This window comes from Elephas maximus, chromosome 14 (genome assembly GCF_024166365.1).
Source record: "Elephas maximus indicus isolate mEleMax1 chromosome 14, mEleMax1 primary haplotype, whole genome shotgun sequence".
NCBI classification, from domain to species: Eukaryota; Metazoa; Chordata; class Mammalia; order Proboscidea; family Elephantidae; genus Elephas; species Elephas maximus.
Window position 1 is genome coordinate 70,319,112 of NC_064832.1, and position 15,791 is coordinate 70,334,902.

General features: G+C 34.2%; 1 protein-coding gene across 9 annotated transcripts in view; it reads right to left on the reverse strand.

Moving 5' to 3' along the window:
* MYCBP2 (MYC binding protein 2) overlaps positions 1-15,791 on the reverse strand; it is a 287,568-nt gene that overhangs the window by 115,165 nt on the left and 156,612 nt on the right. For all 9 annotated transcript variants that reach the window (XM_049853287.1, XM_049853282.1, XM_049853285.1 and 6 more), the window contains 7 exons: positions 15,187-15,329; positions 13,483-13,583; positions 12,409-12,627; positions 7,392-7,617; positions 5,899-6,017; positions 5,185-5,272; positions 2,787-2,836 (listed from right to left, as the gene is read on the reverse strand). In XM_049853287.1, the coding sequence (XP_049709244.1) occupies positions 2,787-2,836; positions 5,185-5,272; positions 5,899-6,017; positions 7,392-7,617; positions 12,409-12,627; positions 13,483-13,583; positions 15,187-15,329 (946 nt within the window). The remainder of the gene's footprint in view (positions 1-2,786; positions 2,837-5,184; positions 5,273-5,898; positions 6,018-7,391; positions 7,618-12,408; positions 12,628-13,482; positions 13,584-15,186; positions 15,330-15,791) is intronic.

The following is a 15,791-nucleotide window of genomic DNA, read 5'->3' on the forward strand; positions in this document are numbered from 1 at the left end:
GAGTTGATTCTGACTCATAGCAACCCTCTTGGACAGAGTAGAACTGCCCCATAGGGTTTCCAAGGAATGGTTGGTGGACCTGAACTGCTGACCTTTTGGTTAGCAGCTGAGCTCTTAACCACTGTGCCACCAGGGTTCCATTAGCCTGTGTAGCCTTAATAAACTTAAGAAAAAGCAGATAAAACTGAAATTCTAATTTTCGGCTGACAAGCAAGCTTTATTTTTTTTTGAAAGATATCTGTTTTAAATGCTGAAAATCTAGGAGCTTTATATATACTTAATTTCAAAACAAAGTATTTTTCATACAAAAAGATTAAATTTTTAGTACTACCAGCTTTATACAACATTACGTTCAGCATTTTACCAACCACTTAAGTTTAAAAATCACTATCTTTAGGCTCAAACAGAGTTGGGTTCAAATCCTGGCTTTGGAGAAGTTACTTGCTGTGTCATCTTAGGTTACAGATCATTTCTCAATCTCTAAAATGTATAAACTGGTTTGTAAATAATATCTCTTTTGCATGGTTATTGTAAAAATTAAATAGCACACATATAAAATGAATGCTACACTGCCCAATAAATACCTGATGCCTTCAAGCCAATTCCAACTGACAGAGACCCTACAGGACAAAGCAGAACTGCCACATATGGTTTCCAAGGAGTCGCTGGTGGATTTGAACTGCCCACCTTTTGGTTAGCAGCCTAGCTCTTAACCACTGTGCTACCAAGGCTCTTCCTAACAAATGGTAGACATTTAAAACATACTAGGCCACCACACTGACTAGCTTACATGCTAAAAAATGTAGGCAATTTGGAATGTGGTTTTTTTTTTTTTTTCTTGAACAGCAGTGCAATAAAGGCTCTTTTTATATCTGGCCTAAATGACATTTTATAAATCATAATAATCTCTATAATGATGAATAATATATCAGCTCCTTGACTGTTCTCCTTAACTAAAATATTGTCTGACACATAGCAAGTGTCTGATAAATGTTTGCTGAATTAATTTTTATTTTATATCTTAAAGTACAAAGATTTAAATTTTTTGTTTTTTTAATACAAAGAAAAGCTTAGTGGAGTTTTAAAACCCAGAAGCTTCTTCACATATGTTCTGTAATCAGAGCATAGTGGTCAAGATCATGGACTGCATCACCAAAGTACCAGAGTTCAAATTCCAGCCCAGCCAGTTACTAGCTGTGTGATCCTGGGCAAGCAATGTAGGTTCTCTGTGTCTCAATTTTCTGATCTGTAAATGGAGATGGGCTATGACAATTACCTGAGTTAAAATATGCAAAGTTTAGGATAGTACTTGATAAAGTAAAGATCACGTAAACATTTGTTTTTATTATTACAGCTTTGATCAATTCATCTGAGGAAACAGAATGTAAAACACTAGACCTAGGAATTAGAAGACCCGGGTATACTAGCTTTTATCACTCAATTAGCTGAGTTTTAAATAAGTCACATATATTCTCTGAACTGCAGTTATTGTAAGGTGCAAAAGGCAATACCAACCTCAAAGTGTAATTGTAAAAATGAATAGTATTAAAGATATTGTAAACTTTGGAGTACTCTGTCACAGATATTATTTAAATTACTACTTTAGCTACATAAATGTAATACAGAAAATGAGTATGATCTAAACCAGTACTACCCAAATGTGGGCTCAATGAAGTTGTCTGGTCCATTGTGAAATTATAAAACATAAGGACATAAAACTGCTCGTCTTTCATTCCTATAATATAACCTGTCTATTTTGGGATATTAAAATACTCTTTCTTTTATGAAATATTGCTGATAATAATAGTACATTTTAAAAAAAGTACTCTCAATCTAACAAAATCAAAAGTTATCAACCATAGTTCTGGAAAAAAAAAATTTGGAGACAATTTTGCAAATCCATGCAATCCTCAAGTTTGGATACACTGATCCAGTTGGATGCTTCTCTCCCATTCTTCTACTTTCACACCATTTCAGTACGTAAAAATTTCTCATCACTGATGAGTCTCATTATATGCAGTGAATTGTAGAATCTCTTTCCATCTTATTAAGAATTACAAGTTAAGTAAATTCAGACTAATAAAGAAAGCCGTATAATAATGTCCTAGCAATTCTGCATAACAAAATATTAGAAACTGACATACTAACAGATCCAAAGACTACTTTATTGACATTTATTTCCACTACATAGTATCAAATGTGCTAGTTTACTAATGTCTAAACAAACAAACAAACAAAAAACAAGCAAACTACAATAGCAGCTACAAACTGATGGCCCCCAACTGCCTACTGCCAACCGGTTCTAACCACTAAATATGACATAGAGGCCTATCACAATCTGAACTCACCAACTTTAAGTACCTCACCTTTTGCTACTTCCTACCAGAATTTATAATAAAACCATACACCTCCAGTTTCCTTTGTGAAATGCTTTCCCTTTTTCTATCCGGTAAAATTAACTTTCTTCAAGATCCGATTTAAATGTTCACAGCTCTGCAAAGCATTCCCCTACACCACTGGTACTTCGTTGCTGTTCTTTCTCCCACAGTATTTATGTCTAGCTCCACACTTAACACCTACCACACAGTATGGTGATGGTTCACATCAGTCTCTCCCATCAAGGGGAGCAATTATTAGTTATTTACCTTTATAACTGCCAATGAATACAACAAAGTACTTAAGGAATAAATCTGAAGTTCAAGAAAAATAAATCTGATTTGAATGAAAATACTTCTTTTGCATTAATGTACAAAGCTTATCCTTACAATGTTTGGGTCAATCAATACCTGTAATGCAGCCTCTTCAAGAATTTCAAGATCTTCCTCTAATTCATTACCTGTTGTGCAAACGAAAGGTTTTACTAAAATACATTAATACTCAGTTTAATTTTCTAGTCCTTTGCATTCATTATAATTTTACAACTCTGATATTCCAGACTGAAAAAAAAAACTGTTATCATCTTTGATTAAGTCTCAGTGGTTTACATTTTAAAATGTAAAATATTTTCAGAATGAATATAAGCTACAATTCTCAAGGCAATATGCAGAAAGTACCCATCAGTTTATTTGTAAAAAAGAAAAAAATATATATCTTTACACATAGTACATGTATATAAATACTATTTTTTTAAATTTAGTATTCTTACTTTTTTATAAAAAGAAAAAGGAGGGAACTGAGAATTCAGAATCCCAGCCTTTATATTTTGTTGGCTTTTACCTTTAATATACAGCAGGGGCTCCCTGAGAGTCACGAGGTAGTGACTGTGCCATCTAGCAATTTTTCCTTATTCTACTGATTAATACATAAAATACTTTATTTATTGACTATTCTTTGATAGTTTAATTAAGTTATAAAATTTTGCTAAAAAATACTTGTTTAAAAAGAAATATTTAAATTGTACAGAAGTACAAAACAAAATATTCTCCCTCTTTAACCATGCCCACCCACAAAGATAATCAGTGTCGCTTGTTATATATTCTTCCAGAAACTTTCTGTGCAAATAAGAATAAGGACACTCACACACATATGTTATACATGTATATGACAGTGTCTGCAAAAATGGGTTCCTCTTCTGCAACTTGCTTCTCTCAATAATATAATTTGGACAGTTTGTCAGAACATACAGATCTTTTCTTTTTTTAAATAGTTGCACAGATTTCCGTTATACAGATATGCCATTATTTATTTAACCAGTTCCCACTGACTGGTTTTTGGTTGCTTCTAGGATTTTACAGTCATAAAAACCAAACCAAACCCATTTCTGTCTAGTGGATTCCAATTCAGAGCGATCCTATAGGACGGAGTAGAACTGCCCCATAGGGTTTCCAAGGACAGGCTAGGGGATTTGAACCCTGACCTTTTGGTTGACAGCTGAGCTTTAACCACTGCGCCACCAGGGAACTAATCCATCTTTGAACATATATTTTTGGTCATTTGTGAAGTATATATAAAAATTTGCTAGGTCAGAGTACACGCATATAAAGTTTTAACTGCTTTTGACAAAAAAATTTCCTTCAAAGAGGCTGTACCAATTTTCCTCACATGAATACAAGAGGTCTCATTTCCTCAAACATGTACCAACATTAAGTAGCAGCAAGGGAACTGAGAAGAATAAAAAGGACCACGAAGAGGAACAGAGAAGGATGAAGAAAGTAGAAAAAGAGAAGGGAAGGAAAAAAGGACAGACTAGGCAGAAAAGTCTCAGAGAGGTACAGATGGGCTTGTGGGGTGAGAATGGGGGAAATAAAATGTTAACTCATGTATAAATATTACAGAATTAGCAAACACTGTCATCTTTATTTTTATCTTTATCCTCTTGATCAAAATGTGTAAATCATACAAATTTGCATCAGATAAAACAGTACTATTTCTGCCATTGCCTCATTTCTCTATTCTGTTTCACAAACTCTTCTAAAGTACTAAGTATATTCAATCTGACTCACTTCCCCATTTCTACTCTAAATCTACGTAAAAGATCTTACATTTCTATCATTTTACTGATAGAAATAAATATTTCTTATTGAGTAAATCAATAACTTACAAGTTTTCAAATCCAATGATAGATTTTAATTGGCTTCTCAGAAGCGTGCAAAAAATCCCACAAATGTATTGGCTCTTCTCCTACCTCACTGACTGTCCCTTCACAGTCCTATTTGCAGTCTCCTCCTCCTGCTATGTCCAACTCTGAAATTTTGGCAAGTTCTAGCTTTGATTCTGGGTAATCCTCCCTTTCCCATCTACGTTCTCTTTCTAGCTCATCTTTCATACAATGCCATGTTTTTAAATAACAACGATGTTCAAATGACATTTCTATTGACCAGACAAAGGATACAGAATTCCCTACTTGATATCTCTACTAGGTTATTTAAGAAATACCTCACACTTTTGGTTTAACTCTGTAAATCCAGTGCTTATCCTCGTTCTTGGCACATAGCCTTGTACAAAAGGGAGTGTGTGTGTGCGTGTGTGTGTAAATAAAGAAAAAAAAAAGTAAATAAAGAAGTCCCCATTAAAACAAAACCCTAAGTATCAGCATATTAAGCAGTTATTGTCCATTGGTGTATGTGATTACGGAATACATTTCTAATCTAGTTTCAGAGGTTTCCATAGTAAACATATTCTACTTTTAAAATTAAAAAAAAAAAAAAATCATGAAGTAAACACCTAGTACTTGATCAGACTTACCAATAGGAAGTGCAAGATCCTTTTTCATCAAAGCTGCTGCACAAACCCCACCAAGATTGGCTAGTTCTTTTTCCAATTGAATGACTCCCTGTAGCATTGCAAAAAAAAAAAAAAAAAAAATAGCTGCTTTAAAACACGTTTGGGAAATAGTATGAGTTACTAAAAAATGTGCTTAAATTCAAGGGATTGCTTTTGGATCTAGAATGAAGCATGTGTTACAGTTACTGGTTAAATTGAGAGCTGATGAGATTCAACATTACAGCTCAAGCTGGTTTTAAGGTCTGGATCTTCAATTTTCACTGTCCAAGGAATTTCTCATTTATTACTTCGAAGGAACACGATCAGCTTTGTCTTCGGTTTTGTTTTATTGTATGATTTAAAACATTTAGAAGAGATAGTAAATTAGTCTCTTTGTGAAACCAGGCTTTATAATTTATTCAGAAAGGTATAGACACCTAAGCAGATTTGGGGGAGGTATAATTATGCTAAGTCTTCAAAAGCTGGGTCATGTTGCAAAAACTTCACTCTCTTCATGTTTTAAAGTAGCAAAAGATCACAGCACACAATTAAATTGCAAGATATTTTAAATTATGCACACCTTAGTTTAAAATAAATTTCAGACTTGCAGAACATAAGCAACAAATAGAATTTAAGTCAAAGCAGCCTTAGAAACACAACCTTCCTTAACAGAATTAATTGATAATTCATTTTTACCTCATCAGGTCCAGGGCTAAATTCATATCCAATTGCAAAACACTTGAAACCATAGAAAGAAGCTTTGTCATCTTTCACATAATCTGATGCAGTCTCCAATGAAAAAAGGGCCTCATTTCCTAAGAAAAAAGGCTAGAATTGAGTTCAAAATCTAAAATACCTTTATTAATATTTCCCTCTTTTATCCATCTCAAGATTGGTAACAATACAAATCAGATATTAAATAACCTAAAGAAAGTTTTTTTTTTCTAATTTTGATTTTTATATCTAGCTTGAAGAAGCCTTGGTGACCCAGTAGTTAAGCACTCAGCTGTTAACTGAAAGGTCAGCAATTTGAACCCACCAGCTCCTCCATGGGAGAAAGATGTGGCAGTCTGCTCCCATAAAGATTACAGCCTTGCAAACCCTATGGGGCAGCTCTTCTGTGTCCTGTAAGTTTACTATGAGTCTGAACCGGCCTGATGGCAGTGGGTTATATCTAACATCAAGAGAAACAACAGGAACATCGCAAGTGCATTGTTACGGCTTTTCTTTGTCACCAAATTCTCCTTCTGAATCCAATTTCTCACCTTTAAATTACACAGGCAACCACTTTTCAATTATTTGTCAGTACTCAGGCGACCTAGTTTCGCCTCTTTGTTTCAAACTGTGCAATCCCTTACCGCTGACATCTGGCTTTTTCTGATCGCTTCCCAAATAAGTAAGAAATAAAAAAGTAAATAAATAAGCAAATAAAGACATCTATCATTTATATTACTAGAAATAAGTTTTTTTTTTTTTTTGCATTATCACCTTATTATTCACATTCTGTCCGTTATTTTAGATACTGTGGAATTACCTATTTAAAAGGCAGTTCAGACCAGAAGAAAAAAAATTTGGGAATCTAACTGGCTACTGGTTTGAGGGGTTACACAAGTAGCTATGGTTAATTGGTTAAGATCCCAACAGACTATACACATTTTTTTTAAAAAAACTTAAACAAGTTTCCTTTAAATAAAAACAATATTAACAGCAGTAACAAAAATCTCTAACTCTCTCTCTCTCACACACATACCCACCCCCCTCAAGCAAAATGAAAACTCAATGGCTTTAACACAACTGTTCAGGAATTCTCTTAAAGGTTAGCAGTACTTAGTAACTTAAAATTTAGCACTTAATGGGAAAATAAAAGATCTAGTTCACTTTGTCTAGTTCACTTAGTCTGGTCCCAAGTACACAGGTAGCTATTCCTCAATATTAACTATCTGCTTTGGTTGGGGTAACCTTTTTTCACAAGATTCTCAAAACATTCTCAAAACTTTACTCATACTATGCCTCTTGCCCAGAGGATCATCTTATCTCCTCAATTGCAATCCAAATACAAAGTAACTCCCCAATAAAGTCCTCCAAAAAGAAGATAAACACCTTTAGTGATGCGTCCTTACTGAATATACACCATCATAAATGCATGCATTTTTACCATATAAAACAGAAGGGAAAAACAAAAGCCTCACCTGGAAGCACTAAAACCATACTAGGCCACCCAGAAGATCCTGCAAATTTCTTTAATTCTATCCATGAATTAAGATTTTCATGAACAGATGTCAATTTCGGTCCATATCCTGAATTTTGGGCAGTTCTCACAGGAATCAACAAGCGGAGGACATCCTCTGACTGTGCAGTTCCACACTGAGGGTCAAACTCGATTGTCATCCACCTTACACACTCTGGGAATGTGACCTGAGGCAACAGGGAAGAGGACACTTACACTTGTTAAGAAGAATTAGCTTTCTGCATTATCCATTTTAGATACAGGACATCATACTGTAAAGATCAGGATTTCAGCATACAGAAAAATAAATTTTAAGTAAAGAATTGATACTATAGTTTAGATACAATCAGAAACCAATGTATTAATGCTGTGTATCTATTGCCCCCGCTCCCCACTAGCAGTATCTACTGCTCTCTGCCTAACATGAGGCTGAAGCTTCTAAGGGTACATTGGTATTATACAAAAATACTAAAAAGCTGCTTAATTTTCATAAACATTCAGCTATAGTTATTTCTGAAATATGATTTTTTTGTGTGGAATAGTTTATTTATATAACAAATTTTCCATTTCAGCCAGTTTGTGCTAATGAAACATAAGCAGATAAACCAAAATATAATTTGATAAGTAAAATATGAAAATGTATTGATGAAAAATGAATAATTCACTAAATGTAAAATATCAGTCACTTTTAGGTTATTTACTATATATGTTACAAATGTTTGTTTTCATTAGCAAAATAACTCCAGAAATTCATATGTTATGAAAGTAAATGTCAAAATAAATACACATACATTTTATAAAGGCCTACTTTAAAAAACTTCCTTACAGGTTGACGGTATATGAGAGTTTATGATGACATATAATTACACGTATTTTAAAGGCCACTTTAAGTTTCTCTTACCCCCTGACATGGTAGTGATAGACAGTTAGGGCAGGACCATGTCAAATAGTACACTGGTCATAGGGCATGATGAGAGCCTTAAGAATTTTTCTATGCATGATAATAGCCTTTTAAAAAATTACCGAGGACTAAAATAATATTCTAGAAACAAAGCAAATATTTTTAAGTAGAGGATTAAAAAAAATCTCCATATATATATATATATGCTAATTTTTCAAAAAGGAGCACAGAAAGGGTAAGTTAGATACTTAATGAAGTAACTGAGAAGATGGAAGGGAACAGCAAAAGGAGTTATACAACTTGGTATATTATTTTGTGTAGTTTTGATTTCTAGAAGCCCGTTAATGTTTTACATATTTAAAAAGTAAAATTTTATCAAGCAGGATAGGAAAAAATAAAGATTAAGCACAAATAAACAAATAAGCCTAACTTTTATCAAACTAATCATATAACAAACAACATATATACATAAAAGAACTAATTCAAGTAACTCTGACATACTTTGATTATAAAACCTCAGAATTTATTCTAAAGATAAAAATTTTGCAAAGAATTCCTAATTTTACTTAGAAGCTTTATTATTCACAGTGGCATACAAAAATGAAACTGGTGTAAAGACCAATACGCTGTTGACTGGAATTAGTAAGAACTGTTCAAAAACTCATGAAAATACAGTAAAAGAACAGAGAAACAAGCTTGAAAGGGCTTTCACTGGGCAAATTAATATTCAAGCATCAAAGCGAATAGTCACGGCAAAGGATTATAACATATTGAACAGAAAGAGAATTCATAACTCCATATCGACCTAAATACATAAAATAAATGAATACATATTAAAAGGGAGAAGGGATGAAACAGTTCTTCTTCACAGTAGAACACCGGCTGAAAGGAATAACAGAAAACCATCATTTTGCAACCAATACAGTAACAAGTGTGTTTCAAGTAAGAATAACCAATGGATGCTACAACCAATGAGTGAATCTTTGCTGGGGAACAGGATTACTACACAATCTGTAGAGAGCTAGCCACAGACATTTTTAAAAGCCAAAAAAAAAAAAATGACTTTTGGTGCAGAAATTTGGCCGCTGTCACCTTAATGAAGTATGATGGGATGCACCAACAAGAACACAACATCACTTTGGGCAGAATTGCTGCCCCAAGTTGGTAACCTGAATCTAATCATTAGGAAACAATCTATCAAATCAAAATTAAAGGATATTTTTACAAAGCAACTAACTGTATTCTTAAAAAATGTCAATGTCACAACAGACAAAGAAAGGCTGAGGAACTGTTTTGGATTAAAGGAGATAGAGAAAATCTGATAACTAAACGCAATCTGTGATCCAAGGCTGGATCCGGGCTAAACAAATCCTAGAAAATAGCAGAACAAATGGTAAATGTTCGGCTTTTAATATTGATATAATGCTCCCATCTAGTGTGACAATAGTATTGCATCAATATTAAACTCCTTGAATTTGATCAGTGTATTGTGGTTACACAAGGGAAGTTCCTTGTTCTTAGCAACAAGGTGAACAGTCATGAAATGTGCAACTTACTCTCAAATGGTTCAGCCATAACAACTAGGTAGTAAATATAGCGTATGTGGCAAAATGCTAGCAAGTGGTGAAGCCAAGTGACGGGTGTATGGATGTTGCTACCTTTCCATAGGTTTAAAATTTTTCAAAATAAAATAAAAAAAAAAAGAATGAACATATATATATATACACAAACACACCTGCATCTGAATACATGTGTGTATGTGTGTGCATGCATGCCTATACTAAAAGAATGGAAGGATAAACTAAACCTAAAATTAAATGTCGCCTATGAGAGGGAAGGAGGAATAGGGTGAAGAAGACAGAGATAAAAACTAGAGTTCCTTCAATTATTTTATTTTATGGATTTGATTTTGGATCACATAATTATTTTAAATTATTTATTTATTTATTTTAAATAATTATGTAACAGAATTAAATCTTAAAAAGTAACTCCTAAAAATCTAAAATAAAATAAAACAAAGGACCCCAAATGTATATTCAATTAGTGGCCATAATAACACAGGCAGGATTACTCCAACTTACTTTAGAACACAGTAATTCATTATTCCAACTTAATTTAAAATATAATAATTTGACTGTACATCTTTGCTGGAAGATACCCAAAGGCAGGGGAAGAACCCCCAAACAAAAACAGACAAAAAAAAAAAAAACCCCAAAACAAAGAAGACTACACACAAATAAAGCAAATGAATAATTAATTGACTTTTTAAAATTCTAATATTCTCATTGACAAAAGGGATTCTCCATGTATGAGAAAGGAGATTCACATGTAACACCATGCGGTTCTTATTTTGAATCCTAATCATCAGTAAAAACTGATGAGGTATTTTATCTTTAAAATATACATACGTACATATACACATAAATGTGTTTATAACATAACTATTAGGAGCCCTGGTAGCAGAATGGTCAGGTTGCTAAGTGAAAGGTGGTTTGAGCCTACCAAGTGGCTCCACAGAAAAAAGACCTGGCAGTTGGCTTCCATAAAGATTACCCCAAAAAAACCCAGTGCCGTCGAGTCGATTCGGACTCACAGCCATAAAGATTACAGCCAAGAAAACTCTACAGGGCAATTCTACTGTCACATGGAGTCCCTCTGAGTCAGAATAGAGTTGATGTCATCCAATGACAAAAACATACATAAATATATACAAAAATACACATGCATTTACACACAAATAGCATACGTATGCATGTATAAAGATATGTGTATGTGTGTATTTATGTGTGTACTTATTTACTAGTTCTGGTCACTGTAAAGATCTAGAAACAACAACCAATCCTGCAGCAATGAGCATCATTAGCGCCAGGTTTTGGCTTTTATGTACCATTTTCAATTAAAAGGAACCAGGGCACTTTGAAAAAAATGGCTAATTCAGACCTGAGGCATTTATAAGGAAACGTATAAGGTTAGCCTAGAACATCTTCCTTTACCAGACAGCCTGGAGGACTAACAAAGCCACGTCTAAAGGACTTAGGAGGCAAGCTGAAGAGTCCCCCACCTAGCAAAGTCAGACCACCCAGTTTATGCTAAGTTTAAATACGATTCAAGGGAAAAAAGAGAAAGAGAAGGACCTAGAGATTAAAAGAGACTTAAGGGACATAACCAAGTGCAATGTATGGATTTTATTTACAGTCTAATTCAAGTAAACAAGCTGTTAAAATTTGAATGATATTTAATATTACAGGTGTATTAATTTTTTCACTGTGATAATAATATTACAGTTATTTTCCAGGGTCCTTAAATTTCAGAGATTCGTAACGAAATATCCATTAATTTGCTTTAAAACAACACAGAAGGGGAGGAAGTGGGTGGGGATAATGGAAACAAGTTTGACTAAGTATTGATAACCCCTGAATCTGGGATGATGGATAAATGGGGTACACTGTATGAGTTTGTCTACTTTCCTATGTTTAACATTTTCTACAATAAAAGTTAAATACTTTACACAATAGAATATTCTTAGATTCAAAGCACAAAATTTACTAATAATTAAGTTGATGAAGTGAATGTTTAAAAATCAAGAAATAGGGATTTTGAAAATTCCGTAATAATTACATTAAATTGATAAATGTTTCACGTGCCACTTTTTTTTTTTTTTTTAACAGCATGAACAGTAGAGTGCTTTAAAGCCTACCTTGGGTATGTAAATTTTCCAAGCTCAGGATGTGGTACAAATATTGCTCTGTTTGAAAAATGATTTTTAAATTTTATTGCTGATAGCCACTACTATAATGATATACAGCATGTAGTTCAGCATTATACACTGTACTATACTTGTAGAAAGATTTGAGAACAAGTCTCATGAACTCTACAAAACCTGACTCTTTAAAAGTAAACATTATGTCTTAAACCTTTGTTGTATATCTGAGCGTTCTTAAATCTCTGCTGATCGTCTATATTCAAAGACTATAAAAGAAGGTACACTTGTTAACACAGGCAAAACAACCTTCACGATATCATTATAAAACACAAATCAAGCTTTAAGTTTCAATTCTCACTAAAAATTGGTGCTTACCTTGTAGTGCATAACACACGCAGGTTTATATGGGTGCTCGCTCTCTATGACGGCATAGTGATTAGAAGTTGTACACGCCGAGAGGCCTTGCTCAGGCTGGTTTCCAGTGGTGCTATCTGTCGACTGGTTAGGGTTGAAAGCAGGGGGTGCGTACTTCTGATTCAAAATGGCAACTGAGGGCAGCAACTGCTGAACAAGGCCAAATACTTCGACAGCCACCTAGTATGTACATAAATACATATATAAAAGATTAAATGAGATAAAAAATGTGAAAGTGATTTTAAAATTATGAACCACTGTAATTGCCGGTTACCCTTATTAATGACAATTTTCATCTAGCTAAGTTTCCCTTCAAAGAAAATTTTGTTTGATAGATTCAAAAGATTTATCTTAGAAGTATTAGATGTTATACGAAAACAGCCAGACCAGTTACTGTCGAGTCGATGCTGCCTTACGGTGGCCCCACGTGCTGCAGAGTAGAACTACGCTCCACGGGGTTTTCAAGGGTGGGACCTTGTGGAAGCAGATCACCAGGCCTTTCTTCTAAGGAGTCTCTGGGTAGGTGTGAACTGCCAATCTCTCAATTAATAGCTGAGTGTTTAAATGTTTTATTTTTAAACAATTTTGTCTTTTTGTGATCTGCAGTAAATTAGGTTTCACTCAATATTTAATTATGTCAAAAATTTATAATTTCTTCCATGCATTAGATATTTCACTATTTTAATAAACGCCTATTCTTTTACATTGCTTTTGTTATTTAAGATGGAGAAGATTTGGCTTCAACTTCATAAAATAAAAAATTTCAGTTAACTTCGTCTTTCCTTATATATCGTATATCCCAATTCCCAAATTCTTCAACTGTAAAGCCAATAAATAAGCATGACATGCCAGTAAGCAATATTAGGAACAGAGCGGCTTAACTAGTAACTTCTGCTACTAACATCTGAAGCTCCTCTTGTTACCTGTAACCCAGGTGCCTCAAATATTCAAACATTTTGTTTTTTTAAGGAAAGATACAAAGTCTTTAAAAAATGAAATTTACAAAAAGACAAGTTACAGAATTAAATTACATACCTTGGGAATAGCAGCAGCTACTGGTCCTATGTAGGCTATAATAAGAGGAAGCAGCATGGAAAACAGACTAGAAGAGCTAAGCAGTTCTGGAATATCATCAGCTAAAAAAAAAAAAATCATTAAAATGATAGTCAGAAGGTATTTCATTGTAATGTATATTCTGTTCTCTTGAGCAAAATTACAGTTGACACTGATTGAGTCCTTGGTACTGTTGTAAGGGCTTTATTTACATGTGTTATCTCAATTAATCCTCACAGTAAGATACTTTTATTATCCCCAATTTTTATAAGGGGAAATTAAGGCATACGGTGTTTAAACAACTTGCCCCAAATCACATACCTGGAATATGATGGAGCCAGCATGGAAACCTAGGCTGACGGCCACGATTTTAAATTCCTGCTCTTCGCATCACACATTCCCAGCTGTGTGACATTAGGCAGATTACTTAATCTGTCTGGGCCTCAAGTTACTCACATGCAAAACAGGATAATAACAACATATCCTCACTGGATACTGTGAAGAATAACTAAGTTAACACATGTAAAATGCTTAGAAAAAATGCCTGCATGTATTAAGTACTACAAAAATGTTTGCTGTTATTAAGCTATACTGCCTTCTACCTTTTCTACGTAAAGTACTTTGCTGGTGTTATCTTAGTCATGCTAGAAAGAGGCTGAGTCTAGACTGTGAAAACCTTTATAAGTCGAGATTCCCAAATACTGGATTTTAGATCTGCTGTTGCATCAGAATAGCCTGGGCGCTTATTAAAAAAAATACAGATTCTTCCAACCCAAACCCAGTGTCGTCGAGTCAATTCTGACTCATAGCGATCCTATAGGACAGAGTAGAACTGCCCCCATAGAATTTCCAAGAAGCGTCTGGTGGATTTGAACTGCCCACACTTTGGTTAGCAGCCATATCACTTAACCACTACGCCACCAGGGTTTCCATGCAGATTAGCCCTGCCTAAATGCTAGGGAATGGGTCAAATATTTCTTATTTTTAGCAAGCTTCCCAGGTGGCTCTCATATGCAACCAGACATAGGAACAAATATTATACTAAGGAAGGGGAGTTATCGTTTTTATAACGATAACTCTGGTGTCATGTAGAGGGTGACTTGTTAACTAAATGGAGAGTAAGAATAGTTAGGATGTTATCCATCTATGAAAAAGAGAATACTCCCTTGAAACATGGTAGCTCAAACAATGGCAGTAGGAGAACAAACAGAGAGGACAATACAAACTGGAGAGTTCCCAGGGGAAGAACTCACAAAACCAAATTCATACAAATGATTTTTGGGGAGATCTTTAAGGGTACCTAGACCTTTGGGTAAATGGTGATGCCATTATTGGAAATAGGACAGACACGAAGAAAAATAGGTTTAGAGGGAAAAATGATATGCTCTCCAACTACTAAAAGGGGGATAAAGCAAAGATGCAGTTAATTAAGATAGTTTTTCTCTTACTGGGTTAACTAAGAAAGAAAATAATATCAGAAATTTGCTTTTGTACATTTTAAAAAATTCTGCATTAGGGTATGAAGACTATGGCTAATCCAAAATTAATGTATATGTATGTACAAGACTATAATGAATAAAATACTTTGGGGGTCTAGAAGATGGTGCCTTTTAATAATTCCATGCATAAATTAGGGAATAAAGAGTTTAAAATGTGACTATCAAGAAATAAAAAGAAAACTCTTACCATCCACAGCAAGAGCTCTGTGCAATAAGTCTTTAGCAGCTCGAACAACAGTGCTCACCACAGAGAGAGCTCTGCTACAGTTTTTGTCTTCTTCATTGGCTTTACTCAGAAGTTGGGACTGCAAATCTCCATCAAATTCACTCCTGTAACATGAAGAAACATGAGATTATTTTACAATGCTAAGTAGAAAATAACTTTAGGAATCATAGCTAGGCCAGAGCTCCTCATTTAATTTAGTGTTAAAAAGTTACTTAAGTTGGAAAAGCAAATATGTAACTACATAATTTTAGGGAGAAATAAGGGCTTTGAAGAAAAATAAAGCAGTGTAAGGGAGTAAGGGAAACGGTATTATTTTAAATGAGATTAAGGACAGTCTCTCTGAGGAACTGATATTTCAAAAAAGATAAACCATGCAAAGATCTGAGGGTAAGACATTCGGGGCAAAGGAAAGAGTAAAATAACGTCTGAGGCTGTAACAAGACTGTTGAGTTCAAAGAAGGGAATGAAGACGTGTGGTTGGAATGAAATGAGAAAGAGTAAAGGGTGATTTGGTGTGAATGGTAAACAGAGAGGCTTCTGAGCAACGGAGGAGTACGACAGGATTT